This window comes from Neodiprion pinetum, chromosome 2 (assembly GCF_021155775.2).
Source record: "Neodiprion pinetum isolate iyNeoPine1 chromosome 2, iyNeoPine1.2, whole genome shotgun sequence".
Classification (NCBI taxonomy): domain Eukaryota; kingdom Metazoa; phylum Arthropoda; class Insecta; order Hymenoptera; family Diprionidae; genus Neodiprion; species Neodiprion pinetum.
In genome coordinates this window covers 4,056,859-4,075,501 of record NC_060233.1, presented here as the reverse complement: position 1 = coordinate 4,075,501, position 18,643 = coordinate 4,056,859, and the positions used below count along the sequence as shown (strand labels likewise).

The 18,643-nt window shown below is 36.3% G+C and overlaps 2 protein-coding genes across 6 annotated transcripts in view; one reads left to right on the top strand and one right to left on the bottom strand.

The window, feature by feature from the left end:
• LOC124213145 (uncharacterized) overlaps positions 1-18,212 on the top strand; it is a 69,814-nt gene extending 51,602 nt beyond the window's left edge. The window contains exons 1-4 of one of the 5 annotated variants that reach the window (XM_069133921.1): positions 2,686-2,891; positions 3,060-3,305; positions 6,795-7,545; positions 14,504-18,212. In XM_069133921.1, the coding sequence (XP_068990022.1) occupies positions 7,378-7,545; positions 14,504-15,844 (1,509 nt within the window). In that variant the 5' untranslated portion in view covers positions 2,686-2,891; positions 3,060-3,305; positions 6,795-7,377 and the 3' untranslated portion in view covers positions 15,845-18,212. Of the gene's footprint in view, positions 1-2,685; positions 2,897-3,059; positions 3,306-6,794; positions 7,546-14,503 lie in introns of those variants that run through there. The other 4 variants (XM_046614096.2, XM_046614099.2, XM_046614100.2 and 1 more) reach the window with 4 other exon arrangements.
• hiw (MYC binding protein highwire) overlaps positions 1-18,643 on the bottom strand; it is a 165,264-nt gene that overhangs the window by 135,568 nt on the left and 11,053 nt on the right. The window lies entirely within an intron of this gene.

The window sequence follows — 18,643 nt, the reverse complement described above, 5'->3', positions numbered from 1 at the left end:
TTGACGGGGGAAAGAAAAAAAAATTGTGCAATTACGCGCAAAAGTGAGGGAACAAAAGTATAAATTCGCTACTTCGGGATTGACGAGTTTTGATAATTGTTGAGAAAAATGTTTTCTGGTTAACCGTACGTAGCTTATATACAGTGTATACATAATACTTGCGCGTATGTAACGTTACATGAATTTTAAATACTCGGCAGACGACGATACCGATCAACGTCAGCGTTATTATTTACACCGTAATTAATCACTTGCTAATTAATGCGCCCGCCGGCCTTTAGGCTGAGAGGATATCCGTGCCAAAAGAGAGAGATGGAGAGCGATAAAAAGAGAAAGAGGAGAGAGAGAGAGAGAGAGAGAGAGAGAGAGAGAGAGGGAGGGAGGGAGAGGCAAAGCATTACACGGGAGAAAGGTCGCGAAAAGCGATCAAAACCGCGAAAATCAGGGAAAAGTTTTTAGCGAGGAGTAAGAGAGAGAGAGAGAGAGAGAGAGGTTTGTTTTTTTTTTTTTCTTCTTCACCGCCTCTCCCCGAATATTTTTTTTTTTTTTTGTTTCCACTTTCTTCGTCCTCCTTCTTTTCTCCTTGGAAACACAACGCGTGACTTGCACAAGAGTTGAAGGAAGAAAACGTCACTCAAAGGCGCGTCGGGGGTAGAAAAAAGGAGAGAAAAGAAAAAAAAAAAAAAAAAAACTGAAAAGTGTTGTAATTAAAAAGGAAGAAAAGAAAGGTACGAGAGCTGCGTGCTGCAGGCGCCGGAGAGGAGAGAGAGAGAGAGAGAGAGAGAGAGAGAAAAAAAGAGAATTATTATTATAAGAGGGTGAAACTTTATTAGAAGGGAAATTTTTCCATTCCTTTCCTTTCCTTTTTCTCAGTTCATTTTGCCCCACCTTTTTCTCCACCTCCTTCTCATCCTCCTGCTTCGTCTCGTTTCAAGCTTCTTCGCATATATATTATTACCAAAGTGAAAAACTTAATTCGCATTTTACGCAAAAGAGCGAAAAATATCCCAGACGTGATGCCGACCCTCTCAGTCTCGAATTCGGGCGTGATAAAATTTTCATTACTTAGCCCGAGGACTCGTCGTTAAAATAATTATAGATTACGTTTACCCGTAATTCGGATCCAATTGAGAAACGTTGAAACATTGATATAGCGATCGCTGATCGATTTCTATTGCTTTATTAAATAAATAACAAAATAGAAAAATTTTATCGAACTAACGCGACGAAAAAAAAAATCGAGAAAGAAAAAAAATCATACATGCAACAAATTAAATTAAAATTAGTCGTAAATAACAGGTAAACCCTCAGGAGCTTAAATTTCTACCACATCGGGGTGTAACATTGTATCAATTACTTACGAGATTTTGAACCAAAAATGTTTTTCTCGCTTGTTTTTTTTTTTCTTTTGTTTTGTTTTTTTTAATCAAAAGGGTTAACGAGCACCGCTCGCCAGCCGAAAACACGTACGTTGGGATTAAGGGATTAAAGACTAGGTACAGCTTTCGGACTATTTCGATTTTAATCGTCGTTACAAAATCCGCACACGCGCAACGTACTTACGTACATACCGTGCGGAATAAAATCTCGTATAAAACGGCTAAATTACCTAGTTAAAAAACAAAACAAACATAAAAAAAAAACAAAAAAAAAAACTACACGGAGCAAAGAAAGAAGGACGGGATCGGTATTGAGGAACGGAAATTTAATAAATTTCACCCTAATTGATAGTTGTTTCCTCCGACAGCTTTCGCGGCAAGCTATGATAATTGCTATGTAAACAAAACTTGACGTAATATGTTTAATAAAGCATACCAAGAGAACGATGCGAGCGAGACGCGATTTGCTCACATCACTCCCGAAATCTGGACCCCCCTTCAAAAACTTGCAATTTACGATTAGTAAATTTATCTGTTTTATCTTTCGCCCCTCTCCAAAGCAACGGAACAGCGACGAAGGGAAAGAGAACTCGGGCGATAAGAAGTGCTACAATTTGCGGAGGAGCTAAAGGAAGGGAGGGGGGCGAAAAATAGGTAAATGGGGGAGGAAGAGGGGCAGGAGGGCTCGTCGAAAGCTCGGCGCGAGGGGTAAAAAGGGGGCGGAAGGGGGAGAGGGAGGAGGTCGAGATAGCCGACCCGAGTGGCCAAAGTGGACGAGTGTCGCGGATGAATCGGTGAGGGGGGGGGGTGAGGAGGAGAAGGAGGAGGAGAAGGAGGAGGAGGAGGAGGAGGAGGAGGAGGAGGAGGAGGAGGAGGAGGAGGAGGAGGAGGAGGAGGAGGAGGAGGAGGAGGAGGAGGAGGAGGAGGAGGAGGAGGAGGAGGAGGAGGAGGAGGAGGAGGAGGAGGAGGAGGAGGAGGGGGGGGAGGAGGAGGAGGAGGAGGAGGAGGAGGAGGAGGAGGAGGAGGAGGAGGAGGAGGAGGAGGAGGAGGAGGAGGAGGAGGAGGAGGAGGAGGAGGAGGAGGAGGAGGAGGAGGAGGAGGAGGAGGAGGAGGAGGAGGGGGAGGAGAAAGAGTGGGGATCGTGTCGCGTGATAAACGCGGCAACGCGAGGCGAAACTAGTCCGCGAATATCGCGGGTGCCGAGCGGTCGAGTTTATCGCGTCTCGCGTTGGATTTTTTTTTTTTTCTTTTTTTTTTGATAAAACTGTTTCACGTAGTTTTTTTTTTTTTTTTTTTTCGTACAACCCGTCGAACGAACAAACGTTGTTTTCCAATCGAACAACGAATTGTACGTTGTGTTGCGGCGGGAAAGTTTCTTGTGTGAAAATTTTTTTACACGAACTGTACAAGGCAAAAAAAAAAAAAAAAAAAAAAAGTGAAAACAAGCGGTATGATCTGGTGCGTTGGTACGGTGTAACGATTAACGTACGCGGAAAGCAAACGGAGGATGAAGTAAGGTTGAAAAAAAAAAAAAATTGATAAAAATAATAACGCGCAAGTTTTTTTTTTTTTGAATGTAATGTAATGTGTTTTGTTCGAATGATAAAAAAAAATAAATAAATAAAAAAATAAACACAGTGATAACACACAACGTCGCCGGAATACGGGATTTCTTTTCAGAAATGATTTTCAGCGGACTTCAGGATGAAATCGGTTGATTTGAAACGTTGAATTTGAACGTTTTTAACGTACCGATTATCGAACTTTTCTTTTATATTCTTAAAAGAAAATAAATTTATCTATACATATATATATATACTTATATATATATATATATATATATAAATATATTTGTACAGATGTACACATAAATCGGATGAGACGAAGAAGACGGTTTATGATTGAGAAAGGCGGTGTTAAAACAAGGTGAAAGAAATATTTCAAGTCTTTATTTTTTTTTTTTTCTAGGGAGATTAAGAAATACCTACGTCATATAAATGTATTTTTTTTTTTTTACACATACATTATAAATGTATAGTTAACTTTTGTACCGCAGCGTCGGATTTAATGAATAATTATCCGGATGTGAGATTGAGTGCGAATTCACGAACAGAATCTCAATTCGATTCTGGATCAATATATCAGCGGCGGTTCCGCTTTTGTGTGTGTGTGTGTGTGATACATACATGTATACATGTAGACATGTATAAATCGGTGTAATACGTGTATTACATGTCCCTGGGGATGTTTAACAGGCACAAAACCGGAAAACCGGAAAGCCGGCAAAAGACTAGGATCAAACTCGTGTAATATATTTTTTTATCGATGCAGGTGTTAAAATTGAAAGTCAGATTTGAACTTGCGGAAAGCTGATCGCTCCAGCTTTTGCGATATCGTTGTAAACAACTGTAGTACTGGATATATTTCTTGCCAAACGATTCGACGTACCCTTTAAACACGTTGTTCGTTTAATTTCGTTTAAATTTAATTACGCAGAATCTCACGAAGCTGAAGTTAGAAACTATTTGTATTAAGCGATGATTAACGTTTCGTAAAATCGTTATCTCAGAATGGCAGAAATTTACTCTAAAATTCATTAAATCGTGTAATAATTAGGCAAAACGTATTTCATGTATTGTAAATTTAACTACTTCAAAGTCACTACACTGTTAAAAGAATAGTAACGGATACTAGAAAACTAATGTTCATTTTCTACCTCTAACTATTATTTTTCGATTGTGTTAAAAAAGGAAAATAGTCAAGGACCGAGCGGCAACCGGAACTAAAAATTTCTCTTGATGCAGAAACTTGAAAAAGAAAAATAGTAATTTTTCCTCCCCCTCCCTGAATGTTTTCGTTAAACTAACGTTACCAACTTCACCCTCTTTCTCCGATCATTTCTGATCCACGCTCTTGTACACATCGCATCACACATCCGCTTAAAGTCTAAAACTCTTAAATAAGCAGAAGCACAGCGACGAGAGACGCTCCTCGTATTTCGATACGAACGTATTCGCCGCGCGACCAACTAAAATAACTATGACGTTACCTTAAGTACTCCTCGCACAGTCCGCAAACACAGTTGTATTAGACGTGCAAAAAAACCAGTAGTTTTATTTATGCGAGTTTAGTTTTTACAGGTTTAAGTTTTTTTTCTTTTTTTTCTTTTTTACCAACTCATATCTAATACGCTTCTCAAATCTATTTTTATATTTATCTCTACATCCTAGCCTTCTTTTTCTATTCTTTCATTTCTTCGAAAATGTTTCCACGTGTCAGATACCGCTGTTCGGTTCTTTTTTTTTTTTTTTTATTTATTTATTTTTTTTTTTTTTCACTCCAACGAAGAAACGTTGCTGGTCTCTTGAAAAACACGATATCGTAACACTCGTATCGAATTATTAACGAGAACAACGATTCGATGTTATTGTATAGTAATCGCAACAAGAAGAAATGAACACTTCTCCTTTGGTAATAATATGTTGACAATTATAATTTTTTTTCGTTCTCGCCTTTCATAACGCCGTCACACCGCTTAGCTTCTGCGATTTACACTTTATTTTCAATATAGATAAAACTGTCACACTTTTCGTCATCGATTTTATCTTATCTTATTGTTAACCGAGAAACGCGCGGGTCTTTGATTATATGCGTGTATGTATATATATATATATATATGTATATATAAACGTCGTCACGTATAATAAGATAAATCACTGATATACGCGAACTGCGCACACAGATATTACACGCATACAAGATCATTAAAAAAAAAGAAAAGACGCAACGCGGCGATAAAGATAAAGATAAAGATAAAGAAAAGAAAAGAAACATACATTCACAAAGCCAACGTATAATCGGTCAGTGAAAAGTTTTCTCCCCTATTTTTAATCCGCGATTAACCGATATTACTTGAACGGTAAATTTTTTTTTTTTCAACACGGTAAAATCGATTATGATTATTATTAATATCGTTCTAGTAACTAAATTTTTCTAGTAACCATAACGAATGAAATTTTTGCTCGGTGCGATATTAATTCCATGACCGCATAAAATTGGGACGAAAAAAATTTGAGTTCGAATCGCCTGTTACGAGTGGAAAAACAAAAAATGATTAATAAAAAAAAAAAATGCGAAAAGCGTTCGAATCTTTTCCCCTGTCGAATACTGACCGCAAAAATTTTTGTGAATATAACACGCACGCTAAGAAAGTTTGAGGATTAATTTCTACCCTTGCTTATAGAGAGGGTGTAAATCTCTGCCAACTCGACAAACTGTTTGAACGCGTAGGTATTATTATAAGTAATATGTACCCAACTACCTAACTACACACCGGGTACACAATTATTATATTGAAATTTCTCACAACGTGCGGAAAGTTTTCTTATGCATACATACATATACATACATATACATATATATATATATAAGAAAACTTTCCGCACGTATGCTCTTTAGAAATTTTATATAACGTCATGTTTTATAAAAGTCAAAACATTTCACAATGAAAAACGTAGGAAAACGTGGAATGTAAATGTCATCTTACGTTGCGTAACGATGAAATGCCTGATGCGAAAAAAAAAAAATACGTGATTTTAATCGGACGACAATTTTTCCACTCGCAACAATTCGAGTAAAATGAGAGAAAAAAAAAAAAAAAAACAGAAGAAAGAAAACTGCCGTTACGCCTCTCGGGGTAAATATTTGATTGAAAAATTTGCCAAACGGCGAATAAGGGTGGAAATAGGGAGTGTGGGAGGGAAAAGAAAGAAGAACAAAATTACCCGAGACAGAGAGAGAGAGAGAGAGAGAGAGAGAGAATTCGCAAAGCTTATGCGTAAAGTTTATTCGGAAAATCGGGCGTAGCGATATACGTGAATTTGATTTGAATGTTCATTTAATACGTAAGAATGTATATAAAAAGTTTGATTAAAACTTGCGAAACGATATGTATTAGGTATACATTACATATACATATATACATATATATATATATATATATGTAGGCACCATAAATTTACAGTCGAAACTTTACTTTCCTTACTTATTTATTTGATATTGCGAGGAGCGTTTTTCCCGTTTAAATTATTCATTGTTACTTCCCCCGAGAGGTTTATATATAATTTAAGGGGTTGAGGGGAAAAGCCGGGCATTTGTTTCTCGGCTTCCAAGGGTATAAAGACGCGTGCGAAGGTTCGCTCAATTGAAATAAATAGTATGAAAGTGTAATAATGAAAACATACGGAGTATGAAATTTTACAACTGCAAGATATACATATATACATATATACGAGTATATATATATATATATATATAAATTTGAAAAGAAGAAAAGATTTTCCAAAACTAAATTTCTGATAATCTCTTCTTTCGAAACTTTCATCATTATTTTATTGACGTATAAAAAACTTTCAGCTGAGCTGCTGGCGTTGAGTGACAAGGACAAGTTTTTATCCCCGAACGAAGAAGATCGACTCGCCGAGAAGAATTTCGCGAAACAAGGAAAACAAAAAAAAAAAAATAATCTGGGATAAAGAAAAGAGAGAGAAGAAGAAGGAGAAAGAAAAAATAAAAAATACCGAGAGAGAGAGAGAAAGAGTAAAAAGTACGCGGAAGAAAAAGTCCCCGAAAAAATCGAGTGTGCGAAATTTATTTCAACGGGGACGAAATGCAGTTATCGTCCAATTTTCAACGCTTGTACACGCATCGTGTTAATCGTCGCAGAGAAAAATTGCAACGATCGACGATATCGAGATAGGATAGAGAAAATTATCGATTCGTAAGAAATCTGAAAAAAGACGTACGTGTATATATATATATATATATATATATATATACATAAATATCGCCTGCAAGAAAAGAAAGAGAAAAACGAAAGATGAAGATAAAAAGAAGAGATGAGAGAATTCATCGTTAACGGGTGAGAAAAGTTAGAAGAGGGGTGAAGAGAAGAAGCGATTTTCTCTCTCGATCGGAAAATCGCAGGAGGGGGGCGAAAATGGATCCGATGAAATTTCTCCTGATGAGCGCTACGATTTTTGGACTATACTCGACGGACAACGGAAGCGTGGCTATACTGACGAATTCCGTCAACAGATGCGACGCACCGCCTTGCAGATGCGACGTTTTCGCGAGGCTGACTTGCGACTGCGATAACGAACCAGAGGTAGGTTATTCGTACGAGTCCGAAAGTCGAAGAGAGAGAGAGAGAGAGAGAGAGAGAGAGAGAGAGAGAGAGAGAATTGAATATAATAGAACAGAATGAAATATATAACAATTTTTATTATACTAGGATAGCGAATCCAAAGGTATAAATAAACAATTGGGTTAGTAACGGAGAAAATAGAGAAGCTTAAGATCAGAAAAGGGAGAGAGAGAGAGAGAGAGAGAAAGATTGAATTTTATTCGTAAGACCAATTTTTTTTTTATAATCAAGACAATTTACAAATATAAAATATACATGCCCAAATGGTTTGATACTGAGACTGCCTCAATTGTAAAAAGTGAGTCGTGCGTTCGAACGTTGGTGAAATAAAAATTTTCTCATACAACGAGTCGTAGGTTCAAAAATACAATAAAATGAAAGTGAAATAAAATGAATAACAACAATTTAAAGAAAATAAGAGGGAGAGAAATAGAGACGAGGAAAATTATTTCAGAAATTTCAATAGTCGAAGAAAAACATCATCGAATAACCGATCGGTTAAAAGATGAAAGAAAAAAGAGATTCAATCTTGAACAGTCACGCAGCTCTTTCCCGCAATTTTATTTTTATTTCTACTTTTATTACACCTGTAGAATGAAGAAAAAACAAAAAAAAAAAAACAACAATCGAGCCGCTGTCGCGTTTCAGGATTGAAAAAGTTTCCGAGCTGTGGGGGGATGGGGGTGGGGGTGAAAAATAGAAAAGAAAAGAAGGAAAAAAAAACAAAAAAATGGAAAGTTGCACGGCTGTCGGTTTGACCCTTAAATTCATCCCCTCCAAGCGTCTCTCGACACCTGAATTCTTTCGTGCAGGCCAGAGGGTGATTTTTTTTTTCTTCCTCTTTTCCTATAACCACAGTCGTCAGCTTGTTAAAATCCCTTTATTTCACTAACACGCGAGGGCGAGAAAACCTCTAAACCTCGATTCGTCTAATCGCGATCGGATTCTCACGTCACTGACTCCGAAATTGGAATGATGAAAAGAAGACGGTGGAAAAAAAGATCCAATTTTGTATACACGACGTACGCTTACATGTACAACACATGTAGATATCGAATTTCGATCATCGGGATTTCAATAATTTCACTCTCTGAATTTTGTTTTTTTCTTCTGCTCCCTTATTCAATGCTTCGAATCAGAAAATCATTCAATAGAAGTAGAAAAATATATATAAATATATTCTTCTTCAAACCCGTCAAATTTACATTGCACGCACGTTTGTTTCCCTCGTGACGATATAATAAACTTCTTGTTTTTTTTTTTTTTTATCTCGCATCGTTTTCATCAATTATTCTTCACTTCTAGAACGAGACGAATGAAAGAAGAAAAAAAAAAATTCGTCACCTCGCGCTCGAACTTTTTACTTTGATATGAAATATCGAAACACATAGAAGTATATAAAAATTTATGTAATGGGTGTAGATTTGATTGAAGAAAAAAAAAAAAAAAATACATTTAAAAAATAAACAATCGTTGTGTATGTGGGCAAAAAATTACACAAGCGTGAATAACAGGTGTAGCAAAACGGGGAATCTACCTTCTTATCAGTAGTACAACGCACAGCAACAAAAAAGCAAAAGCAAAACGAGTATAAAGAGACGCGAGAGAATGAAACCGTGCTTTGGTATAATAATAAAAATAATAATAACAATAACCTTAATCGAATTATATATCATATAAATTTAACCAGGTATACAAACGTAACTGTTTTCTGTATCGCAGTGACTGCAGCAGCGCACCGAACATTTTCAGCTATGTAATTGTATCGGGTATGACCCGTATGTAGAGGAAAACTTCCACACATATGTATGTGTATATATATATATATATATATATATATAGATATGGATAGCGCGAAAAGAGAGGGGGAGGAAGAGAAACAGAGAGACAAAGAGACGAGGAAATGCTGTAAAACGAGATTATCCATAAACGTGCTTGCGGAATTAAATGAAAGACCGACCCACAATGCAGTTTCACGATTTCATGCGCTATAATAATTGGCGGCAGCGAAAATGCCGCGGTCGCTTATTTATCAAACGAAACGACGAAAAAAGCAAATTCTGGTCACACCCAAACTTTACCGCGATAGTGGGGGTAAGAATTGGAGGGGGGTAAAAAAAAAAAACAAAAAAAAACATTTTATCGCATCGAATTTCTTTTTTCAATTTTTTGTTCCGCAATTTTTTTTTTTTTTTTTTTTAAACTCCATCGCAACAACATCACTCAATCCCCGGACATTTTTACAAACACGGATATACGTTTATATGCATGTACTGTATACATATATACATACATATGTGTATATATATATATATATATATATATATATATATATATATATATATATATATATATATATGTAGTACACGCACAGTGTTGTTATTATTATATTACATTGCGCGCATAATTCTCTATACCTATGTTGTACGCGTTGTTACGAAAGGGAAGAGTGGACGGGGATATTATATCCAAGTTAGATAAAGTCGAGCATCAGATTACGCGGTTCCCTGTTTTTCGTGTGTTCCTGCATATTTTTTTATTTCTTTGTTTTCTTTTTTTAATTTTTTTTATATTTTTTTGGGAGGGGGAGGGAGGGATTTTTAATGCGGTAAGAACGAGCCGCCGGCCCGACGATCTTGTTACACGATATTCCGTACTCCGTATATTTTACCGCGACGCAGTTGTACCGGCGTCGTGAAAAATTTATTATCAAGAAATTGCACACGTGATACGGTTGTTTTTTTTTTTTTTTTTTCTTTGGTTCTACTTTTTTTCTTTTTTCTTTTTTTTTTTTGTTCCTTTCCCCACGAAATCACGAGCGACGAACCGAGGATTCGAACCTCATCCCCTTAACCTTAACCTCGAGCGTGCGTAATTTTTGATACAATGATTTCGCGACGTCTGCTCGTTACGTGTATAACGTATAATATTATATGTTACATGATTTACAGTAGTCCCACTTTAATAATTGCGTTATTCATGTAACCTCATCGTGCGTGCGAGATAGCCATGACAAGTTTCGTATCATTTCGCGTTCAACAACATTATTATCTGCGTGCAATTATAATGCATATTTGTGTCTGTGTCTATATACATATATATATATAATATATATTATATATGTATAATATCCCGTCGTGGCTTCGCCCGCATTCAAATTTAATTTGATGAAATGAAGATTCTGTTGATATGAAAAAATTTTGCTTACAGTTAAGAACAATTGAATGAAGACTGACAATATCTGACCTAACTCAACCTAAAACCTAACCTAGAACTTTATCTAACCTAACCTCTATCAATAAGACTTTAGTCAGCGTTCGCATAAATGTGTGATCACGTTCCCACTTGGCTTACAAAAATTTTTTACTTCTCCAAAACTATGAATCTGGTTGTAACGAAATGTAGCATAAATTGTGGGCGGACGTTGTGGCTATTCGTAGAGATTAAAAGGATGAAAATCGGTTCAGTCGTTCTCGAGTTATAAGCGAACACATGACGAAAAAACTTTGAGTTTTATACATAATAATATGCATATAATATATACATATATATATATATATATGTATGTAAGTATGCTAGAAGAAGAGAAAAATTATAGCTCTTCAATTTGAGCCGTGTAAATTTAATAAACTTTTTGCGAATTTCATACCGCCGAAAACCCGTTATGTTAAACACGCCTGAAAACAGTAAAATTGTAGAGGAAAAGAGATTGCCTCGTTAATTAATTCATTTTACTTTCTTTTTTTTTTTCTTTTTCTGTTTGTTGTTTTTACTCAATATTCGTCGTCATTTTCCCAAATTTCTCTCTCTCTAATAAACGTAAGCGAAAAGTTTCACGGTTTTTCAAACACAATGTAGGATAAAAGTTGAGAAAATAATAAAATCGACAGTGTATTTTATATATATAAATATATATATATATATATATACAGGATTTAAGCTCCACTCCTCGTTCATCATTCTCTTGTTATTATACAATATGTACAGGTGTGTATGTATAATATATACCCGGTATTTTGCTCTCGGCTAGCGATATTTTTACCGCTTCCTTATAAAAATTGCAAGATAAATAAAAGAGTAAATCATTATTACCTCGACACGTGCCGCGTACTAAGAGTTACACATACATATGTATACATATTGTATATACAGGTGTGTATTTATACATATACAGTCCAGGTATACGATATATAAAGTCGTTATGCCATAAAGTGAACGCGGCGTGCTCGCGAATCCTGAACGCGAAATAAAGAAGAAGAAGAAGAAGAAATATAACTCAGTTGCAGGGAAAACGGAAGGAGGACATTCCGAGTCGTGGAAATAAAGAAAAACGAGAGAAATTCTCTCGAAATACTTTTTATCTTTTCTTTTCATTTTTTATTCGTGTTTTTGTTTCTTTTTTTTTTATTCCAAAATGCACAGGGAGACAAGTAGACCATCCATGGGGAAGTAAAAATTTTCAGTTCAAGCATACGTCGGAAAATTTACGACGTCCCTGAAACTACGCGACGCGTACATAAATATTACATTCCGCATATGTAATACGTGCATATGTATAACCGTACTTAGTATTCAAGTCTGCAAATTTTTTCTCCTCGACACACATACGCATATATATATATATGTATATTATGGAGCTGGCATATAATGCTCGTGTGGAGAAAAAAAAAAAAAAAAAATTCAACTCCTACGCTATTATAAAAATGTCGCAATAGTTAACAATAAATAAATAAATAAATATACATTTATTAAAGACAAATTCTCTCTAACTCGGTGGATATAAAAAGTTTTTCGGCCAATAATAAATTTCATTTCGAATAATTTAAAACACCATTACTCTTTTTATTTATTCTTTTGTCATCTTTCTCTCTCGCTCTCTGTCTCTATAAGTAATAATGATGAAACCGCACGAAAATGGATGGGAAAAAATGTGAAAAATAATGAATCGACAAACTTTCCCTCGCATCAAACTCGCATATATTACAACGAACGATATATTCGTATACGGTGAACCTATAATACACCCAAGCTGGTGAACACGTGAGATATTTACGGCAAAAAAATGACTATATAAAATCGGGAGGTAAATTTTCGTACTTCATCGAAGTGAAAAAAAAAATAAATAAATAAAAAATAAAAAATACTACGTGCGTATCAATCGCGCGATAAATATTTATTGTAATTCGAGTTGTTTTTACGGGGTTTTGGTTCAGGTGTAAAAAGAATCAAATTGAAAAGATAAATCCCTCTCTCTCTTAGGTTTTCCCCATACACGCGTACCCTGTTACACCATATATCGTCACGTACTACATACATAAATACCCATGTACCGTAACGGCGTCGAAAGTTTACGAAACGCAAGCTGCAGAGCAGCCTTTGTCGTTTAACTTTAAAAGTTTATATTCGTGTTGGACCTTCTCTCGTTTCGACGACGATTACCTATACATTTCCAGCATGTGGCAGCTCTGATAACGCGATATTCACCGAAACCCTGCGAGTCTACAATAAACTTCTCCGTACAGATAAGCGTGCGGGCAGGTAGAGAGAAGCGTGTAATAATAATACAAAGTCGCGTTACGTGGTTGGTGAATTTATCTCAGGATGATTCACATGTTTAAACCGTGTCCCACATCGATATCGCAACGCGTATCAGTGAATAGAATTTTTTTTACGGTAAAAAAAAAAAAAAAAAAAAGGGCGCGAGCGATCGAGCAAAATTTCATTTATACATTTTCCTCGTCGTCGTTTTCATCCCCTCCCACCTCTTTCTTTTTCCGCCCGTCATGACACACAACGCGGCATGGAAATGAAAAAAGAAGAGATAGTATTTGTTCGGTGTACCCCAGTTATATCGCAGAGATTGATCAACGGTATTACTTCCGGTTATATGGGCATTTACCGGACGAGAGGGATTAGAGAGAAGGAGAACGAGAGGGTGGGAAAAAAAAAAAAATCGTTCGACGCGACTATTGTACTGAAATAAAATCAAACGACATTATCTGCGGGGGTTTTCTTTCCTTTTTTTTTTTTTTTTTTTTTTATACTGCATGTACGCGTATGTTACGTAGCACAAAGGGATCGCGACATACGTTTTTTGTTTTCTCTTCGTATAATACTCTTCCTTCTCTAGTTTCGTTTCCATCCGGGAAAAACCGTCTCACGTGTCCAACGATATCGTTTTCATCCCTCATTTGTCACTCTGATTGAAAATAAAAAAAAAAAAAAATAAAAAAAAAAATAAAATTAGAAGGTGAAACGCAAACGCCCAAATATTGGGATTACGTTGTAATCAGTTTTAAAGATACGGAGCTTCTTAGTATAGAAGAAGATCGAAGTTTTTTTTTTTCATGTAAAGACGATATATGGTAGATTTAAATTCTTCCGTGTGTGTAACGAATATCCACGGAGTGAATTTTGTAAATGCACGACATATATCGACCATAATTGCCTGGTAGGTTTTACAACAAGGGTTTCAAGAACAATTATTAAGTATAATATCCTGCATGGTTACAAGAGATTAACCTCAACGATTTAGACCCTTATTAAGTGTTAATCTATTCGTTGTTATCGCGGTGTCGATTCTTTCGTGATAACACACGCGTGCTCATTTCCGTAAGCTTTGTGTGTAATACAAAGAATGAAAGAAAAAGTTGGTGAGGTTTATCCTGAAAATATGGAGGCAAAAGAGAGTTAAAAAAAAAAAGAAGATCGCGGGGTACATACATAAAACGCACAATCATGTTGAAGTTCGATTCATGCTGAGGGAAAACTGTCAGTTTCCGATTTTGTAACTGTTTGAATATTTTGCAATCTTAGTTCGTTTAAAAATCATTGTAGAATTAAGAAAATAGAACGTTACTAACTTCAAGCTCAACTAACGCAGCAGACCCGATGTAAACGTTCGATTTTCGAATTTCAGGAGCTGGTCCTAACGACAGAAGGTGATCGAAGACTGAGTCCGCATACGACGCGAATAATGATATCAAACTGCCCGTCGGTGAGGCTGGTGAATTCAAGTCTTACCTCGATGGGAGGTCTGCGAGCGATAAGCTTCGAGAACATCGGCAACCTGACGTTGTACCCTCAGAGTTTCGAGCTTGCGACGCGCGATACGCCGGCGAAGATATCGATAACGAACAGCAGCATGGACCTTCTCCCTAGTTTCACGTTCAAGGGTGACGTGGAGGTGATCCACCTCCAAAACGTCAGGATCGGTCAGGTGAACGCTTTCGCCTTTTCGAACCTCGTGGGTACGGAAACAATGACACTTGATAACTGCGTTATAGATACAATGGAGGCGCAAGCTTTCAAGAAATTCGACGTCGGCTATCTTCACGTGATCGGCGGAACGTTCGGCGATGTTGTGCCGAGTAGAGCGATGAACGACATCGAGGTAACGAGCAAGTTCATGCTGGACGGTGTGCGAATGGGAACGGTGCGAAGTTCGGCGTTTATAATAAGAAGGCCGAGAACCGTTGCGATACAAAACTGCGATTTCGGAACAATCGAGGGTCAGGCGTTCAGCGTAACGACGACAGGCGCTGTCATAATGAAGAACAACACGTTCGGCAACCTGAACGTAGGCGCGTTTCTCGACATAAAAACAGACCCGGAATACCAGTCGTACCACAACAACAACAACAACAACAACAACGGAAGGCTGAACGACCTGATATTCAAAAACAACAGCATCAAGACATTCGAGGAAGGCTCGGTTATGTTCGACAGAGGAAGTTTCCGTCCGGAATTGGACGGGATATTGGTAAACCATAATTGCGAGTGTTCAGCGATTCCGGTTTGGCGAGGAAACGTGTTAAACTACAGTAACGTATACGCGAAATTTTACTCAATGAGCGTACCGGATGAGCCGATAAACGTCGGTCCGGAAACGTTTCTCTGTCTAGATTTCGACGCTGACTTCACGCCGGTAACATTCAACGAATACGAGGCGAGATACTGCTCGATAAGCAATTCCACCCTCTTGTTCGTACTGGTTCTAGTTGGTTCTATCGTAGTTTTGCTAGTCGGCGGTTTTCTAATCGTTTGGTGCTGCCGCAGGCAGCGTGAAAATAACCAGAAACGCTGGATAAGCGTGCCGACGAACGCTCCTGACGTTGTTTCAAAGAAGAACGGCGTCATCGCCAGGGACGCTCCGGTTGACAGCAGGATAACGATGGTCGTGCCCGACGGACGCGTTTACAGAGAAACCGAGTTTCATGTGATTGTTGAAAAGGCTGAACCGTTGACCACAGAATTATAAAATACCTATCGATAATAACAACAACAACAACAACAACAACAACAGTAGTAATAATAATATCGATAACGACGATAATAATTATTTACATATACGGTTATATCACGATAAGGATTACATTATAATAAATAATATTACGTATAGATGCATAAATTATTACTCACATTGTAGAAAAAGTCTGTAAAATATTTAGTACGTATGTTATAAAATTATATTTATATTATTATTATTATTATTATTATTATTATTATTATTATTATTATTATTATTATTATTATTATCATAGTATACAAGTTTTATCATCAATACGAAATTCATTTATTTTTTCTAAATACGAAAACATATATGTATGCCTATATTATAGTCGTCGTTTTTATATTAGGAATGTAGTATGTATTATATTATTATAATTTCGGAGACATTATCTCGATATTTCATCCGAAATCGTTAGAAAGTTTTATATTTTGCAACAGTAGAGTCGATCGCAAATCGTTCAAACAATTTACACCGCGTATCCATCTAATATCCTGCACATATCACCGACAGATTGATTGTAACAACTTCTCAAAAGATATATATACTTGTGTATAATTGTTGTCATATGATACGATTACCTCGCGGAAAAAATTAATAACAACGCATTTATATTCGCGCGCCCATTTGCAATTTAGATAATCTATACGATATACGGACATGTGTATAGGTGTTATATAACAACTTTCTAAATTTGTTTTCGCAACGCGTCAAGTTTTTTACTCGACTATAGAGATGAAGATTGTGTAACGTACGAGGAAATTGGACTATTTTCGTAAAAGATTCTCCAACGACAACAGCAACAGCAACAAAAACTGATATCCGCGTTGTTCGCAAATATTAATATGTATATACTTTGAAGAGATTGCGTATATATAGATATATATATATATATAGAAGAAGAACAAGGAGACGAAGATGAAGCAGAAGAAGAGCCAGTCTTTGTGTGATTTAGATTATAAGGTTAGCGTTGGAAGAGGGGACGAGAAAAAGAATGAAAGAAAATAAGAGAAAAGAAGACAAATACAACAACAAAAGTGATGAGAAATGCACAAACTCGTCGATGTGTGAAATACATCTTCGAGATACTTTTCGTATTTTTGTATAGTTGAATGAAATATTCATTACAGGTATCGCTATCGTTGTGTTGTTGTTGTTGTTATTATTATTATTATTATTATCATTGTTAATGTTATCATTATATTATACGCTCGGACTTTGAGCGAATCTGGTGTATATAATATTTATTGTTTCAGTGCCACATATCTGTGTGTATAATTGTTACTGTATCGTGAGTATTTACGTAAACGTGTCATTCCTAAACGTATTCATTGTTTATACTTTACTATCGTCATTATACTGTATTAATTTCACCGTTTCGATTCAATTGAAACTGCCGAAGTTATACGCATAATGTGTAAATTCAGAGAGAGTTACGATATCTCTTTTTCGTTTGAAACTATATTTAGTTAGTTATAATCTGAAGATAGTTCAAAGCTCAATAATTTTTTAATTCTCGATTATCACAGAGACGGTACATATATGCACACGTTTTACCGCAATTTAGAAGAAGCGCGTCACGCGAGATTTATCTATAGTTTTATATCTGATCACGAATCGATAACTCTCGTCGAATTAGAAGAGATTATGAAACAAATAGCTGCCGAATAAGAAAACATCGCGCAACCGATTTTTAAAAGAACACGAGAAAAGGATTTGACTTTCGTTAAATTCTTTACGATATCGCTTCGAACTGATTATTTGCGCCATATTTCTAAGTGTACAAAGTTTTTCAAGTACCTATTTACCTATAACAATTAACGAAGTTGTATTTAAAGCACTTCAATTACTGTACCTCATGTCTCCCCTAGAGGAATAAAATAATTAGGTAGTTAAGCGATCAAGTGCAGAAACGGGCTCGCGAGATACACGAAAGAGAATGCAAAATGCGAAATTACGCATCAACGCGCAACGGCTCGGAGTTGTAAGATTATTTTCAATTGCACGTGATATTCGTCGATTAGCCAAACAGCGAGACGCTACACGGGAATCATAAATGGTAACGAGAACTGTCTAACGAACACCTTGAACGCAATCAAAGTGAGAATATCGTTAGCAGTGTGAATCTAATTTAAGAGAACACGAATAATAACAATAATAATAATAATGATAACGCAAGAAAAATAAATTGTGTCGTTTAGTAGTGATTAAGATTTTTGTAATAATCATTTAGCCGTAATTATCATGACTGTGATATAACGACAGCCAACTTGTACAACATATAATTGTTTTACATACTGAATTCACGCATTATTAATAAATAAATCTTCAAAATTAACGGCGAAAGTCAGAACAAACAACCAAGAACCTGATACCCGTCCCATTCCTATCAGGAGAATAAATTCATGGAGAGAATTGCGCATAGCACCTGTTACTCAAATTATCCAACGTTAGATAAGAACTTCGTGCTAATTTCTGTAATTGCAGAACAGCGTGAAAGAGATTAAAATCGATCAGCACCACCTTCCCTTTTCACTGTGTGAAGGAGTCTGAGCAATTTTGTCACGATCAAGCAATGATCCTGAAGTTCTGGTTAATTTCTTTGCACATATCGCAACATAATACACCGAGTTATAATAACGATTTTGTCATTGAATATAAAAGTCCCGACTAGCGGTATCGTCACCATTCCATTTCACTTCGCACATCATAATTACGAAAAACTTCGATTTAAGTCGCTACGCATATCGCGGTCCATAGTGAAGATGA